At 36.0% G+C, this 19,072-nt stretch overlaps 1 protein-coding gene across 1 annotated transcript in view; it reads left to right on the forward strand.

The window, feature by feature from the left end:
* The window catches only part of LOC150105586 (heat shock protein 60A-like), a 115,410-nt gene extending 98,900 nt beyond the window's left edge, over window positions 1–16,510 (forward strand). The window contains exons 10-12 of the mRNA XM_090394930.1: window positions 2,522–2,696; window positions 10,697–10,875; window positions 16,121–16,510. Of these exons, the coding sequence (XP_090251056.1) occupies window positions 2,522–2,696; window positions 10,697–10,875; window positions 16,121–16,261 (495 nt within the window). The 3' untranslated portion in view covers window positions 16,262–16,510. The remainder of the gene's footprint in view (window positions 1–2,521; window positions 2,697–10,696; window positions 10,876–16,120) is intronic.
* Window positions 16,511–19,072: the final 2,562 nt, after the last annotated feature.

A 19,072-nucleotide genomic window follows, 5' to 3' on the forward strand; every position in this document is an offset into this window, starting at 1 on the left:
AAAATGTACAAACCTCTTTGGCTCAACATATATTTGTGAACAAACTTTTTCAGTCATGAATATTAACAAATCGAAAAATAGGAACCGCTTGACTGATGAAAATTTAGAATCAATTTTGCTGTTGGCTACTACAAAACTCGAACCAAATATCAAAACAATGCAATGTCACGCTTCAAATTAAATTCACTTACTTTTTATTAACTTTTTTGTAACAATTATGATGGGCTATAAATAAAATAAACAATATATGGTAGATAACTTCCAAGTTTTTTTTGGCGGCCCTCCCATAAGCAACAATGGAACTATGCTACCCTCGGCCTTAACAAGTTTGTGCATCCCTGCTCTAAAGCCTCAAAAAATTCCTCCACTTCTACCTTAATAGAACCTTCTGTGGGAACCATTGGCACAAATAAGTCTCGTTGTCTAGTTCCTCATTCTCATATTTGGCCACATCACTCTACTTGAGACTGCCTGCTGTTTATTCATTCTTTTGATAAAAGGAATACAAAGCAGCTACTCAATGTCCAATCCAGGACATCTGTCACCTTGTGGATGTCCTGGAGGCCACCACCACCATGAAATTGGTGCCTTGGGCAGTCATTTAAAATGAGTGATTCGTCTGGGCCATAGGGGAACAGTCACAATAAGGGTGGTCTGACAGTCTCCATTTATGTAGTAGGTAGCCACACCTGATTAGTTCTGATCCTGTTGATAGATGACCAAATCCTCCTAGGAAGAGCAAACCAGGATGTGGAGCATAGGATTCTTCAACCAGGAAGTCATTTGTTGGACCAATGTTTTCTCACATCTCAGGTGTTCATGGTAAGGCAGCTGAAGAGAGTTGGTCCATGGACCAGAAAGGGTTTCTTGATTTTAGATGATTACTTTATTAAATTCTTTAATCAAGGCTTGTCTTCTCCATATATTTGGTGAAGTGTTGTTAGATAGGACAATCAGCCAGGGGAGAGGGGTGTTTCTCAGTGTCCCACTAATTGTGCACATGGTAGAGTTTAGCTGGGTGCCTATAATGTTAGTGTGCCCACTTTTTTACCAGATGGGGCACAGTATTCTGCTGCAGAGAATGTGAGGGCTAGTGTAGAAGGTTGTTCCAGCAAGCCAAAAATTAAATGAGAAATAAAATGATATTATTTCTCATTTAATTTTATTGGGCAGGTTGGTGATGTGCCTTTTATAGGTTAGGCTTCTGTCCAAGCTCACTTCAAGGTATTTTGGGTGAGGCTCATGTTCTACCATTTTGCCACAGAAAGAGAGGTTGCGATGTCAATTTGCCTCTACATTGTTCAGGTGGAATGCTGTGGACAGTTTTTGTTGGATTTGGTTTCAGGTACCACACATGTATACTACATGCATGTTTAGTATACATGGTTTATGCAATCTTTAAAGGTATCTGTGGCATAACTATAAACAACAAATTACACCATAACCAGTAATTAACTTTAATGAAAGCACAAATATTTCATACTGAATACATCATCAGTATGTAGAAACAAACAAACAATAGCATGATGTTCATAAAGAGTGGAATGAAATTAAATGGTTACAACCCTCATCCATTCCAGCAGATAATTGACTCCTATGTTCCAACACCTAAGGATTTTTCAACAGACATTCCAATCCTTTATATTTCTGTAACCTCTGAAACTATTAGTAGAATTTTGATGAATTGTCACCTTATTCTCACATTTTCCTTATCATCAAAATTACTCATCTGTTATCATCTACAAAAGGCAATCTATTGTTAGCTGGTGTTTACCAGATTCCTTGTAAATGCAATTTGACATGCTTTGGGCAGACAGGTTGTTCTATAGAAAATAGAATTAATGAACATCAGTATTATATTGAATACGTGAAACCTTTAAGTCTGTTCTGGAATAGCATAGCATTGACACTAAATACAGTATCTGGTGGATTGAAACTCATTTTCTCCATAGAAACAGTTTTAAATATGATTGCCTTTTCAAAGAAAGTTGCAAAGCCCTTTTACATCAGCCTAACCTGATTGTAATGATTCTCTCTCTCCCCTCTCCCAAAAGTTTGGGAGATTTTCATTTTAATAATATTTTCATATAAATTTTTAGTTCGTGGGAACCATTTTTAATTAGTAAACTAGTTGTTATATGTACCGTATATTCCTGTTCTTTGATTTGCTTGTTTCTTCATACTAATGATGTACTGTTATTTTCATTACAAAATATTTCTACTTTCATTAAAGTTAATTACTGTGGTTATTGTGTATTTTGTTGATTTTATGCAATATTGAAACAATTAAACTTCTTTAACTATCTGTCCTGTCATCACGCAATATACATTTATTCCACTGAAGCTAATTATGAGTGTAAACCAGCACCTAAGCCTAAATACACATTTGCATTCCACATAGCTAGTGATGAAAGTTTAAAACAAAGAAATTAGTTAATTATTTTTTTAATGCTATTATGATTGAAAAATAAGTTCTTATTAATCTTTGATTTGCATAATTGTTTCTGGATGTGTTATATAGGTTGGTGGATCTAGTGAAGTTGAAGTAAATGAAAAAAAAGATCGTGTGAATGATGCATTGAATGCTACAAAAGCAGCTGTTGAAGAGGGCATTGTAACAGGGGGTGGCACTGCACTTCTGAGGTGTTTGAACTGCTTAGATGAATTAAAATCTGAAAGTGAGGATCATAAAACAGGTATTGAAATTTTTTACTTTTGCTGATATTAATCAAATATTCCTCATTATAATGATTTGTGCTCTAATGTAGTATTGAGTATCTATTGATAGTTATCTAATCTGGTATATAAATACACTTACTGGCATTTGACATGTATTTATTATACACATTATCTGGTGGATTCTAACTTTGTGCCAAAGTAGCTGCAAGTCATTTGGGTGGACATCCTCTTTGATGGAAAGGATGTTTAGTGTATGTGTGTGTTCTTCAGCCAAACATCATGAGAATTCTTTTTTTTTTTTTTTTTTACCATTCAAACTGATTATTGCACAAAACGTGCCAACTCTTTCATACTGACACTGGTTTTAATCTCATTGCAAGAATTTTTTTCAACCATAAATGGCAAGGTTTTACCGCTGTAAAACTACCTCCTCCTGCCAGAGAACATACTTTTGGTTACATTTAAAAGAAAGTTTCTTGGCTAAGAAGTGTAAGAGTAATGAAAACAATTACTATAGCAAATCTTAAAATAAGTTTCATATAAACATAGTTGCTAAAGAAACTTGTGCTAACTTTATACTATGCCAAAGTATTTCATTAGTCTTGATGGGTGTTTGTCACACTTTTTTTTTTTCAGGTCTTCATGTGAAAAAAATGAGCAAATTAAGATGATTACTAATTTCCAGCTATTGGAACAAACACCAACAGAATTCAAGACTGACACCATCAGTATAAGAAATATCAATACTTCTTTTGATTCTAACAAGATTCAGGCCGTTATGGTTGAGTAAGAACTAGAGCTACTCTCTATGCCAATCTTCCTACGGCTGAGGACTTGTGATCTAATGTATTAGTCTTCTCCATCTGTCCTGTCATTCTAAGTGCAACCTTTGTTCAGTTAAAGCAGCAATTTCATTCATCCAGCCATCTTCCATGGACCTGCATCTTGCCTTATATGAAGAGTTTTATAATGTTCTCTCCCTCTCTTCATGAAAGGTATCCAAAATATCTGAGGAATTTTTTCTCAACAATGTTGCAGAGACTCATTTCAAGATAAAGTTGGTCTCTGTCCAAATGAACTTGAAGCATTCTTCTCCAGGTCCACACTTAAAAGTGATGAGTGGTATGAGCAAACATCAGAATAGTGGAACTTGCATGTGCATATGATCCCACTAAAGAAGTGAAGTTATTTGAGACATTGGGAATGGTAGCTTGTGAGATCTCACCAGCAGAGTAGAACATGAATACCAAACATACAAATGTTTTGGGAAAATTTGGAGAAAACAAAGCTAATAAATAGTGGTAGGTACTTACTGAATTTTCTGTTCAGAACATAGTCCTTACTAATACCATTTACCAACAAGAAACTGTGCACATAATTTGGAATGGAACGAAAATGGATTTCATATTGAAAAAAAAAAAATGTACAGAAGTTTTAAAGAATCAAATTTGAGTAGTTTTCAGAAGAAAACGATACTTGAATGTACAAATATCTTTGAAGAAAAAAGATGGTTTGAAAACCAAGAATTAAACTTTTGAGACTCATTGACACTGATTTTTTAAAAAAATAAATAAACAAATAAAAAAAACTGATTCAGACAGGAAGTGGACAATAAAATAACTCCATAGTGGACTGAAGAAAGTAGATGCATTCTTAGAAAAGAAAGTATAGAATCCTAGAGTAAATCAGCATATACTTTGAGAGCATACAGAGAAAAATGTGAGAAAGTGAAGTTGTGTGTGTGTAAAAGTAGGTAAACAAGTCTTATTTGCAGTAATTTCTTTGAAAGATTGCTAAAGGAATGCAATCAGTACTTTAGGTGGAAAAATCCATCAAAAAAAAAAGTATGGAAATGCAGCTGGAGTGATATGAACAGAAATGCTTATGGAGGTATAAGCTTTACAGTGGCTACACTGCATTAATTCAAGAGGTCAAATTCCAGATGAAAGGAAAGCCTTCATAAAATCCATCTACAAAAATCTCAAGTGCTGTGAGGACATTATGTAGGAGTTTAATGGAATATTTACAGCACTAGGAAAGGATTAAAAACTTTTAATGCTTCCAATATTTCATCTGTCACTGAGACATCTTCAGGGATTACAAATAACTCTTGTAACACACACACTGCACACAAAGAGAACACAATACTAAATGAAACACATGGGTGACTCTAAAGTCCTATCTATTGTAGGTGGCCTAGGATGTAAAGTGGGATCTCTGATAATTAATGTTTCCCCAATTTTAGGAGGTTTTATGCAACTCTATTTATTTAAATTCAGTTGATTTCTGAGTGCTGTTGCATATTCTAAAAACAGTCTTTTTGAATTTACTATGGAGCATGGTGATTTTTCTCCAGGATATCCTGTGGGTAATATCCAAACATGTTCTGCAAGGCAGATTGACTATAGTTGTGATTGCAGATATGTGATTTGTGCAATTTGGTTGGTTGCTGATCTGCCTGTCTTCCGAAGTAAGCTAGCTTGCAGGAACAGGGTACTTTGTATACTCCAGCACTGAGAGGAGGAGGGAGCTGATCTTTGGTAGAACAGATAAGAGTAGCAAGTTTGCAGTGGGGCTTAAAAGCTGTGTGGAAGTTGTACTTTTTTTTAAGGACCTGGCTATTTTTTTCTGATGTGTGCCACATATGTAGGGTATGGTGATGGCATTTCAGAAATTCTTCTGAAGAGATGGCTAGGGAATGAGGGAGGGAAAGTTTTTTTAATTCTGTAATTGCTGTAGCCATTTGGAAGGAAGATGTTGTGTATGTGGTTAAGTTGAAAGGGAGGTTTCTCTGGAACAAAGATTGTGGGCTGTGTTGGTTAGAGTTTTAATAATGCTATATTGTTGGGAGGCATTTGTGAATGTATCTGCCTGCATGAGTAGGTTTTCTATATACAGTGAAGGAAAGGTTACCATTAGGAAGGCACGTTACTAAGGTGTCTAGAAAGGATAAACTATTGTTATTTTCCTTTTCCATCATAAACTGGATTCTTGGATGTAGGCTATTGAGATGACTGGGGAAGGAGTCTAATGTGTCTGAGCCATGAAGCCAAATAGAGAAGACATCGTCTACAAATCTTAGCCAGATAGGTTTGAAAGGGGGCTGAATGTATGGCTCATTTTTCAAAATTTTCCATGTAGAAATTGGCATGAGGGGAAGGGAGAACCCATAGAGGGGTCCCTCTATCTGTTTGTAAATGTTGTTCTTCCAAGAAAAATAACCAGAATTGATGGCAAGGAAAAGAGATCTGAGATATCAGAAGGAAAAATGTTTTTTAAGAGTGTTAAAGTGTCATTTAAGGGAGTATTGGTAAACAGTGGAGTGATGTCAAATCTTACCAATATATCTGTATTATTTAAAGTTAGATTTTCAAGCAAGGTTTTAAAATGGGTAGTTTTTTTTTATATATAGGATGTGGATTTACCACATCCTATATTAGCATGTTTTATGATATGACTTCACATTTGTGCCAGTTATAGTAATTTGCCAGCTTGAAAGTATCACATGTTACCTTATGCACCGACACTGTTGGTTAGAAAATGGTGACTGCTGTGAATGTGTGTATGAAAGGAAGTGCTTGCCATAACTTATTATTATTCAGGAAGGCCACACTACTTGCACACGTGACATCCAGCAGCAATACATTCCAGTCATGCACCACTCTATGAGAGAAAAATCTAGCCATCGCCCCTTCTTGACAACATTCATTCTCAGTTTCCAGGGATATGCTCATGTCCTTTCATTACCCTTGATAAAATGAAAAATTCCATCTACTGAAATTCTGTAAAACCCTTTCAAAAGTTTCTAAGTCTCAATCATACCACCCCTCTTTCTCCTGTTTTGCTAGTGTCTGTGGCCTACAAATTCTCAATCTGTTTTCATAATCATTATTTCACAATTATATCACTTTTGACACTGTCCTTTGCACGCTCTCCACTGTATCAGAATCACCATGGAAATCAGGAGATCAATCAAGACCTTGTAAAGAGGCAAAATGACTTCCTTATCTTTACATATCAAGGTTCATTTCAGCATTGCAATTATTCTCTGAGTTATATTTGCCATCTTTGCTACATGCCACTGAACTTCAACTTCCTATCTACTAACACTCTATGAACTCAGTGTTCGGACAGTTCATCGCCAGCAATTCAGCTTGGGGAAAATTAATCGCAACAAAGTTCATCGCGAATATATGTGAAAAAAAATTTCCCATATAAGAAATATTTTAAAGAATTAAGAAATTTTCTATCCACTTGAACATAAATATAAATTATTTATATTTATGTTGAAGTAATCGCAGATATGTGGGTGGGGGGGGAGAAATATTTCCCACATAAGAAATGTTTAAAAAAATTTAAGAAACATTTTTTAAAAATGATTAAGACATATTTTTAAAAAAATTTAAGAAATAGCTTGCCTGGTTGGCCAAGTGGATAGCATATCTGCTCTCCAGCCAAAAGGCTGCAGATTCGAATCCCGCCGTGGACATGGATATTTGTGATTGTCATTAATAAAAATAAGAGTGGTGGACGGCAGTAGATTGCGTTGGTGTGGTTGCAGTCAGTTGGTGATTGGATGTTGAAGACAGAGTTGTAGAGCAGGTGTCTTCCTCGATGAGTACTTGGACTCCCTGGAGGTGTCAAATAATAATAATAATAATATTGCGATTAGACAAGAACGTTCTGAAACCTTCTCGGCCTCGACCATAGATGGCAACACTGTCGTCAAGATTATTTTTTTTCCTAAGTTGGCACATGTGAAATTGTAAGTCATTCTATCAAGTAGTTTGTTTTATACAACTCTCTGAAGCAAAAGTGTTGTCTGTTTCCCTTGAAATGGATAAAATTTGAGTATCGTGCAGTTATAAAAATTCTTTGTAAACGAAGGTTTAACGTGAAAAGAAATTCATTCGAAGTTCATAAAAGTTTATGGGCACTTTTCTCCTTCATTTTCGACAATTAAGAAATGGGCTGCCAAGTTTAAACGTGGCTGTACCAGCCTTTAAGATGATCCACGTGGAGGACGTTCAAAAAGTGTAACAACACCAGAAATCATTGATCAAGTGCACGATGTGGTATTGAATGACCATCAAAGCTATGCGCAAGATGGGTGCTGCGCTTGCTCACAGCAAATCAAAAACACACTCGCATGAAAATCTGAACAGTGCTTGGAGCATTTTAACAAGAATAAAACTGATTTTGTGCATTTATTTATTCATATGGAGTTTCCTCCCTCGTCCCTATTGGGGCGAGTTGAGCCCCCTCATGGGGGGGGTTAAGTATTTATGGCTGTAGATCCGTGTGTTCATGGGTCCGGTTTGCCTGCTTGCAGGATGAAAGACCCCAGATAAACTGGGAGGAAAACCCTGCTGTCCACACCCAAGACCAGCTAACTTGGCTATGGCTGAGGAAGATCCTTAAGCTCCTCACGTTGGCGACAGGAATCGAACCCAGAACACTCCTTCCCCAGGCATATGGTTGTCCACATGGTTAGCCACTAGGCTAACCGTGTGGACATTTTGTGCATTGATTTATTATTATGGATGAGACTTGGATTCACCATTACTCACCAGAATCCAAACAGTAGTCAAAAAACAGTGGACAGGAGCTGGTTGTTCAGCGCCAAACAAGACAAAGTCGGTTCCATCAGCAGGAAAGCTCATGGCATCGGTGTTTTGGGGATACTAAAGGTATTTTGTTTATTAATTATCTTGAAAAGGGTAAAACAATAAACAGGAATATGATTCCTATCTTTTAACCATACTAGACGAAAAATTCGTGAGAAAAGACCTGTTTGCAGAAGAAAAAAAAACATCTTTCATCAGGACAATGCACCCCCCCCCCCACGAAGGTGTTTTGGCAATCAGAAAATTAAGGGATCTGCACTATGAATTGTTGGAACATCCACCCTATTCCCCAGATTTGGCTCCCTCTGACTTCCGTCTCTTGCTAAAACTAAAATTCTTCCTCGCTGGTCAGCGTTTTTCTTCGAATCAAGGGGTGGTTGCAGCTATAGAGGAGTATTTTGCAGATCTTACTGAGAACCACTGCAGAAACAGGATAATGGCACTGGAACATCGCTTGAATGAATGTATTAATCTTAAGGGAGATTATATTGAAAAAGAAAAATAATTTTGAAGTTATAAATTGATTTTTTCATTGTTAGGCCAAGAACTTTTCAGACCACCCTCGTATATGTGTGTGTGTGTATATATATGTCTCATCTGGATGGGTGTCTAAATGTGCAAAAATATAACGAATGGTTCACAGAATAAATATGATGCCCTTTCTCTCTATACCTATTCCAGTTTTGTAAATATTAATATTCCATCAGCAGAACCTACAGTATTTAAGTAATAAAAAATATTTACAACTTTTTAAGATGGAACAGAAATTAGAAAACTCATGATCGATAATATGTTACTTTCATTATAAAAGAATAAAAATATCATGCAAATCTAAACAAATAATACATTAAAAAAAATATTTTGTGAAAATTACCTTGCACTGCATTTACTTTTCATATATCGGTATCAATTTTCCAGCAAATAATGCTTCCAGCGAATTTTTTTCTGTGATCAATTTTCCCAGCGATAAGTTTTCCTCTTGATGAATTGTCCATGAACCCTCGAACTACGTGATCAGTTTTTTCTAGCATAATGCCACTAATATAATATGACATTGGATATTTCACACCAAAGTGCATATTTAACATTGAAATGACATCTATTTTCACATCCCTATAATTCCATCCTATTCAAATCATTCTGCAAGTACTGCTTATCGGCAGTACTCCTGATTACCTACCTATCTTTGCATCATCAGCAAATAGCTGTATGTTGCGTGTCAAATCCTTTCCATTGTCATTAATGTACAGATTCGAATAACAGTGAACCAAGGACTGATCCTTGAGGCACACAGATTGTTACTTGAATCTTGCAGATTCCCCCCCCCCCCCCATATATGCCTTTTTTGATCTGTCAGTCAGCCATCTTATCCATGCCAATAGTATAATCCAATCCCATTTTCTCCGATTTATACAGCAATCTTCCATGTTGTATTCTGTCACAAGCCCTAGCTAAATCCAAAAGTATCATGGTGTATCCATTTCCCTTGTCTAACTCACTGGTAACATTATTATAGAATGTGAGTAAGTTGCTTAAACATGAGCTTCCATTAGTAAACTCATGCTGTTCATTGCAAAGTAGAGAGAGAAAGATATTCTTTGTCAACCCATTTCTGAATATGAACCCTGACCAGTTTTTCCAAAATCTTCACTACCACTCCTGAGATACTGATTGGCTATATATCAGTATCTCAGGATATATATATATCAGTCTTTGCACCACCCTCATGCAATGGGATTCCCATACATTCTTTCCACTTCAGTGGAATCTTCCCAGTTCTGTCTCAAATTATATAGCCTGGTCGAAAGAATAGCCAGTTCAGCTGAACGCTCTTTTACCATCTGTGCTGATATCCCATGAGTTCCTATTGCAGAATTCTTATTCAGTTTGTGCAACAGCTCTAGTACTTCCTCCTCATACACAAATTTCTTCATATAGGGAAGATGTAGCAGCGAGTTCAGTGTTGCATATATCAAGTTGATAGCTTTTAGTAGAATGGCTACTCATTAGTTGAACAATCACTTCTGCATCTGTCATCTGTATTCAGTAGAGTTATTCTTTCTTTTACTTACAGAGCTAGTTCCTTTTTATACTCAGACTTAGCTTTCAATCCAACACTTGTGACTCTTCTGGCCTGCTGCTTTTAAATATCATAACCGACATCATCCCTATGCGCACGATATTCCTTCCACATTCATCTTTTCTTACAAATCTCTTGCTTAATCAAATTACACATCCATTTCGCTGCTGCTCTATTTATCCTTCATACTCATAAACACTTCCTACGCACTGTCGATATTCTTTCCATCTAATAATTTCATTCTTCCCATGTGATTCCACTGTTACTCGATCAATTCAAAATCTTGACGTAATTTTTTTGTCTGTTTCAGGTATTCAGATAGTTCGAAAAGCTTTAAAAATGCCATGCATGCAGATTGCTCAAAATGCTGGGGTGGATGCAGCAGTTGTAGTTCAGAAAGTTATAGATTCTCCTGTAGATGTTGGTTATGATGCTCTGCGGGCACAATATGTCAATATGATTGAAGCTGGTATTATTGATCCTACGAAGGTATGTATTTCAGTTTATTGTTGAAAAAATATGATTTCTGGTATACGTTAATAAAAATGGTGACAACAAGCACAGTTCAAATTTTTTGCACTTCAGAATTCGTTGAAGCTCCTATTACCTTCAGTTATGTAGAACACAATTGAAAAACATTCATTCAGTTTTCCTGGTAGTGAGTAAGGCTGATTGTAGTACTCGCAAAACATTACTGCTAATAAATTTAGATAATTAATTTTTCTAATTGAAGAAAGAATACATAAGAAGTCTTAGACAGAAATATAAAATCTGATAATGTTGGAGTCTTTAGAGATAACAGATTAATTTGGAGCAAAATTGTTCAACAGATGTTAGAAATAGTATAACTTTTTCACATACTATTATAATATCCTGTACACCCCTTGAGGGTACATATCAGGAATGATGATGACTTTTCTAATTGGCATTTACAGAACTTCTGATTGAGGGATGGGAAGCCAAGTTAATTTATATGATCCACCTGTGGTTCAGGTTAGATTTCATTAGCATTATGTAAATGTCACTGGATACTGCTTTATAGAAAAATATTTTCTCCTCTAAAAAGTTGTGCCATTAAACAAGCAAAATTATGTCTTAATGGTTTTCTTTGTCCCAGGACACAAGAAAAATCAATTTTATGTTATTTTGCAAAACGGAAAAATGTAGTGAAAAACATAAGTCAACACCATTGTCTGTAACTACACTTGTCTGATGTTGCAAAAACATAACTTTATAGGTATACTAATCTACTTGTATTCAGCTCTCGCTGTAGAAAATTCCACTAGAGTGAATGGACTTGTTGACTATAACACTGTTACACTGTTGAAAGTTTTATCTAAAGCTCCCATAGCACTGATATTATTCTAAGTAAAAGCAAACCTACCATAAACTGTTTCTGTGGTCATTTATTGAGTTTATTGTAGTGAAAGTAAATTTTGTACAAATCTAGGTGGAGGAGAATGTACCTAAACTTGATTTTTTAAGATATAAGCAGTTCAGTGAATTCAGGATCGACATCTTTTTTACTTCTCAGGCTTGCTTCACTCATCATATAGTTCTATTTCCTTTGTGATTTTTCCATAAGTGTAAGGGCCTGAACAAAATTTATTCAGATTGTCAATTTCAGAACAACCCACATTGCATGTTATGTGACATCTCCCAACACATTACTACTTGTTAAGTCCTTATATTACTTGACATTGAGTGTCAGCAGTGCACGTTGTATTTTTGTGGTGTCTAAAAATCACAATAAGAATGAATGTGTGCAGCATATTTTTCTTAAAAATTACTAGTGCAGCAGCAGCACATAGAATTAATGTAAATGACATATAGTAATAATAAAATAAGTACAGCAATTTTTGAATGATTTTGATCAGTACCACCATCTAGGATCATCACTAATCAAAATCAGATTTTTATCATTGTGTTCATGCAGTCTATGATAAGTCAGAATTGAACAGTTTTCTAGTTCAGTTGTTGTTTGTAAAAAAAAAAATATATATATATATATAATTTTAATTATACTTTTTTATTAAAACAAAATCTTTAATGGTGTAGTGTCTAACATTTAAAAAAAAAAAAAAAACTACATAGACTTAAGTCTAATTATTATTCTTACATCCATAAAACATTGTGCACCAAAAGAAAGTATTTTGCAAAACTTTGTTTAATTGTAAAATTTTTGCCTATGTTTCACAGGCATCTCAAACACTTGTTTTGCGAATCTTTCCTCGCCCATTTTGTTTAAGTCACCATGCCACCTGAGATCAGCTCTGCTAATGCATTCTTGGATGCTGACAATGTCAAGTTCTTTCCTAATGTCCTCGTTTTTAATATGATATTGCCATTGATGCCATCTGTTCACGCCTCTAATCTTTCTCAGCACTCTCATATCTGCGGTCTCTAGTCTGGTCAAGTATTTTACTTCTGACCCAGCTTTCAGATCTATAAGTTAAAATTGGTTTGAACACTATCTTGTATACAGCTAATTTAGTGTTACGACTAATTTCTCTCTTATTCCATATAAATTTATTCAATTGACTTCCTACCATACCAGCTTTGATTCTGTTGCCTATTTCCATATTTAATTTACCATCTTCACTAAAAACTGTGCCTCAGTAGCAGAAATGTTTTAATTGATCTATAGATTCTCCATTCACAACGCAGTTGATATTTTCAGTGCTTCTGCCTATTTTCATTGTCTTTGTCTTGTTATTGTTGACCTTCATACCATATCTATTACAACAGTTATTAAATTTAGTCAGGGAGTCTTGCGGACTTACTTGTAGCGGATTTATTTAGAAGCATAACATCGTCTGCATAAGGCAAAGAGCTGACTAATATCTCCTATTTTGATATCGGGTTTAATATCACTTTCCTTCATAATATGATTCATATAGATAATGAATAACAGAGGGGATAATGTATACATCCTTGTCTGACACCAGATTTAACCTTAAACCATCTTTTCCTGTACTTCCTTCTCTAACTGCTGACTTACAACTCAAATAAAGATTAAATATTGCTTGATATAATGCCTCACTGACACCATATTACTGTAGCATATTGAATAACTTCTCACTTGGCACCTTGTCATGTGTCTTTTCCAGATCTACAAAACTTAAATACTGTTCTTTATTATATTCCCAAGATTTGTCATAAATTGAAGATCTGATCCTGATAGCCTCTATTGTTCTTCTCAACCTCTTCTCAAGTATACTTGCATAAATCTTACCAGGAACACTCAGTAGGGAAATTCTCACATTCAGTTTTATTTCCCTTTTTATATATGGGTACTATGAGAGCTCTACTCCAATCATCCAGAATTTGTTCCTCTGTCCAGGCCTTCTATGTAGCTGCCGTAAGACTTTCATATCTCCATACTTGAGCATTTCTGGTCGAGTATCATCAACTCCTGCTACCTTTACACATTTCAAGCCTTTGATGGCTTTTTTTCTACTTGACAAGTATGGATATGTATTCCTGACTGCATGCCTGGTCAGTGTTTTTTACCACTGTGCTGTCATCACTGCTTGTTTCATTTAGCAATTTTTCGAATTACTCCATACTTCAAGGATATCTTTTTTCTCCAGTTTTCATGTTACCTTTATCATCTCTAATTCCTTTTACAGCACTCCTTCCTCCATTCCTGAGCTTCTTCAACAACTTCCAGAATATCTTGCCACCTTCTTGAGATTTATTATTTTCTATGTTCCTGCCAAAGTCTTCCCATGACTTTTGTTTAGCCAGTTTGACAGAGTGTTTTACATTTGTCTCTGTATTCTCTAAGAGCACAAGCTGGCTTATTTGCCAGGAACTTTTCATATGCTTTCTTCTTTTTCCTTTCAGTGCATCTCTAACTTCCATTGTCCATGTGGGTCTGTTTTTTTTTCGATTTTTGCAGACAACCTCACCACATACCTCTCTGGCTGAATTAATCAATGTTTTCTTCAGGATTTGCCTCTGACTCTCTCAAGTTTGGTTCCTGTTCTCAAATTTTTTCTTGAATATTTGTGTATTGTATTTTAGTCTACAGTTTACATCTGAGAGCTGCTCAACTTTTATCCGCTTTAAAACTTTCTTACATGTTCTACTTTTCAGGATGAAATTCAATTTTATCCTGCTGAAGACTAAATGGTGATCACTTCCAATTTCAAATCCTCTGTACACTCTAGTGTCCTGCACCAGTAGGAAAACATCACTATCAACAATAACATAGTCAGTGAGACTTTTGTTATTCCTTGCCTCTTCTCTCCTTGTAAATTTGTGCACATTTTTATGGTGGAACATTGTGTTAATAATAACCAACCCATGTCCTGAGCAGAAATCCAACAGGTGTTTGCCATTATTATTAGCTTTGCTCATTTCTCCAAATTTTCCCAGAACATTTTTGTATGTCTGACAGTCATTTCTTACTCTGCTATTTAGATCCCCAACAAGGACCAAATTTTCCTTGTTCATTATGTCGTTGCTTTCCTCTAAAGCCTCAAAAAATTCCTCCACTTCTACCTTAGTAGAAGCTTCTGTGGGACCATAGGCACAAATAAGTCTCATTGTCTAGTTCCCTATTCTGATGTTGCCCTATTGCCCACATCACTCTACTTGAGACTGCCTGCTATCTTGAAATTAATAAAAAATTAACACTTTCACTCAACCTACATCCAAGAGGAGGCATTCTTGTAAGGTTCAGTTTTAAGTGTCATGTTTTTGCAGTCAAGGTCAGCTTGCTGACTGAACAACTTCCAACTCATTCATGCAGTATGAGGGTCATACAAAGACAGTTGCAACAAGCCTTTCATCAATCAAAATGGTATTTGGAAATGGATTCAGGTTTTTGCCACAGAAGATTTTGCAGCATAGGTGGTCTTCACCCTGACCCAGAATTGAATACAACAAACAGAAGCCAAGTTCTTGGGGCTCTTTAAAAAGAGAGAGGGAGAGAGAGAGAGAGTTGGCAGGATATAATCCTACAAACTGTCATAAGTGCAGGAGATGAATTGTGATTTTGAGGATAACCCTTGATGCAAGGAACTGATTAAGATAGGAATTGGAGTTTCAATAGAAACTGATGGGAATCTGAAATTAGAGTGTGTTCTTGAGGAGCAGACCTCTTGTCTGTTGAGCTGATCTGTAACCTTCATGCAAACTAAACAAGTGTCTCTTCCCCAACTCACTCACTCGTGGTATACTAGAGATGTTTTTTGCAGGTATTTTTGGCTTTCTCTTCAGCTGTTAAAAGTAGCAGAGAAAGCAAGTTAATCACAAAGTTAATAAATGATTGGTTAGTTAAGAAATTTATCATATATGGCTTTAAACACCTGCAAAAAAACATCTCTAGTATACTATGAGTGAGTGAGTTGGGGAAGAGACACTTGTTTAGTTTCCATGAAGGTTGCAGGTCTGCTCCTCAAGCACACTTTCTAATTTCAGATTCCCATGTTTGGTTCTTGCATAAGTTTCTATTGAAACCCCAATTCCTATCTTAATCATTTCCTTAGATCAAGGGTTATCTTCAAAATCACAATTGGTCTCCTGCACTTATACACACTGAATTCCATGTAGGTGTGAGCAGTATGTGGGAAAACTAGATAATTGGCTCATCAAGCATTGTTATAAGCATTTAACAACTCTGGTTGATTCTAAGTAAGATCATTTTAGTATATAATTATGATTTCTGTGTATTATTAGTAAAGTTACCACTTTGGTTAAGATGTTTTTTGTCTTTTTTTTTCAGGTTGTCCGTACAGCATTAATGGATGCAGCAGGTGTTGCTTCCTTGTTAACAACAGCTGAAAGTGTAGTTGTAGAACAGCCTAAAGAGGAACAACCTAATCAAATGGCCGGTATGGGTGGAATGGGAGGAATGGGCATGTAATCATCAATAGAATTAACTTTGCCAATTTCATCATTCGTGTATGCAGGACAAAGAACAGCTGTTTTATGAATGCAGTAGATCTGTGGTGCTTATATGATGTAAATAGTCATTTTTGCAGTAGAAATGCAAACCTTCTGTGTCCTGCTAACTAAGCTGGTCGTAGTGGACCCATAATCATAATTGTCGAACAACTTCATTGTCAGCTCTTATTTTTAGCTGAAAATGTAATAAATATTTTTTACATACTTATTGTCTTTTTTATTATTTATATTCATTATCTTATTACTTTGTATAAGTAAAGCTCAGTAATGTGCATTTTGAACTGTTGTATTGAAATGTATAATCATACAGGAGCCAGAATTAATACACATAATAGAATATCACAGAGGTCTTGTTTATGTTATCATATTCTTTATTGTATCCAGTGAAGATTGTTGAAAACTGAAGTATTTGGTTTTGCTAATTTATTTATTTATTCATATGGAGTTTTCTCCCTTTTTCTCCCCCGTCCCTATTGGGGCGAGTTGAGCTCCCCTCATGGGGGGTTAAGTATTTATGGCTGTAGATCCTTGTGTGTGTTCATGGGGCCGGTTTGCCTGCTTATGGGATGAAAAATGCCAGATAAACTGGCAGGAAAAAACCCTACTGCCCGTGCCCAAGACCGGCTAACTTGGCTATGGCTGAGGAAGATCCTCAAATTCCTCACATCTTTGACAGGAATCGAACCTAGGACACTCCTTCCCCAGTCATATGGTTGCGAAGCACGCAGCCATTAGGCTAACCGCGTGGATGGTTTTGCTAATGAAAGAATAGTTCTGAAAAGGGGATGGATTTTGAACTTAAGTTCAAATTTCATATGCTCTAATTAATTCATTTTAGACTTTTAACAGATTGTTTTGTTGTCTGATAATTTTAAACAGAAATATGTATTTGCATTCCAAGAGTGTATTAGGTTTCAAAGGTTGCCAGGTTACTTGACCATGACAAGTCATTGAGGGCTAACATGCAAGGGACAATGGGAAGTCTCATTTAAGTTACATGTAACATGGACCCATTTTTTATGATAACACACAAACAAAAGGTTTAAATTTGTAGCATATTAGTTCCATGCTGTGATTAGGATTAAAAAGTCTCAAAGCCTATTCAAAAGATCAAACATGGTACTTTATTAAACTAACCTAGGTCTGGAAAACAAGGTGGTGGTCTCGTACTAGCCAGTGGAAGTGAGTAAATTAAACCTGGAAAAAAATGAAAATCTTTTTCCTTCATAACGTTCCATAAATAATTGTATTTAACCTTAAAGTGGATTTTTGGTGTTGAGCACATTGAGAACCATCACGCTATGAAAAATTACTGGGAAGTTTCTTTAACTGGACTTAGGTGTGTTATTTAAGAGCAAAACATTTATATATATATATATATATATATATATATATATATATACTGGGGGGATGTGCCCCCCTGCCTCCTACGGTGCCAAACCACCCATGTTCCGGACTTGAATTCGGATGACTCAAATTTTGACGACTCGATGGGGGGGTCTTGCACATACACCCCCTCCAGGTTCTGGGCTGGTAAGCTGGTTATTTTTGGATCAGATGCTCGGAGCTTGCTCACCTTTGCCGCGAGTTGCCTCTTCTTGCACTACTACTTCCGAGTTGCCCTCATGTTGCACTAATTGCTAAGACTTGAAAACGGCCATTTTTGTTCAATATTAGCTTTGTCTTATATATCTATAAAAATAGTGCAACGGTTAATATTTTTCTATTTAAAAAAAAATTATTTTCCTCAAATTTTTTATATAAAAATAATTACACTACCCACACCAAATTACTATTATTAATTGCTATTAAATATATGTTATATTAAGAATATATTATTCAGGCAGGGGTGCTTAAGGGTCAAAGCTGTATAACTGAGAGGAGACCTCCACATAGCCTTTAAAGGAATGCGGAGAACCGACCAGGGCTTCTGACCTAATGTCCAATCCTCACCTTCTCGTGGTGCACCCTGTTGGGTATCTACTTTGATACTGAACGAACGAGGATGGGCTGGCAATTTGGGATTTAGCCGACCAAATTGTATTCTTATTGGTTAAACCAAAATAAAAAATGATGGTACAACATGACAAAATTTCATGCCGGCTGGGGCGTCGCCCGGTTAAACAAGGCCCCCGTTGTTTTCGCCAGGGAACCAGGGCGAACAGCGAAAAGTCAGCTACTGGAACAAATCTGAAAACAAACCCCAACTCAACATCACCAGAGTTAAAGATCGGTACTATCAACGTAAGAAGCCTGAATGGCAAAGAAATGGAGCTAGCTGAGGAATTAGATAAGTACCAGATCGACATAATAGGGGTGACTGAAACATAAAAGACCAAAACTGGTGAAATCTTTCTGAGCAATAAATACAAAATGTTATATTCAGGCAATGACAATCAAGGAAAAGAAGGAGTAGCCATAGTATTCAACACAAAATACGAGGCTAATCTTCTTGAATGGCAGTCAGTCTCAAGTAGAGTAATGTGGGCAAATATGAGAATGGGGAACTGGACAATGAGACTTATTTGTGCCTATGGTCCCACAGAAGGTTCTACTAAGGTAGAAGTGGAGGAATTTTTTGAGGCTTTAGAAAAAGCAACTGACACAATGAAAAAGGAAAAGTTGGTCCTTGTTGGGGATCTAAATAGTAGAGTAGGAAATGATTGTGAGACATACAAAAATATTTTGGGAAAATTTGGAGAAAAGAGCAAAGCTAATAATAATGGCAAATATCTGTTGGATTTCTGCTCAGGACATGGACTGGTTATTA

The sequence above is a fragment of the Typopeltis vanoorti genome, chromosome 6, assembly GCF_054136105.1.
Source record: "Typopeltis vanoorti isolate ZY-2024b chromosome 6, IOZ_Tvanoo_1.0, whole genome shotgun sequence".
In the NCBI taxonomy this organism is placed as follows: domain Eukaryota; kingdom Metazoa; phylum Arthropoda; class Arachnida; order Uropygi; family Thelyphonidae; genus Typopeltis; species Typopeltis vanoorti.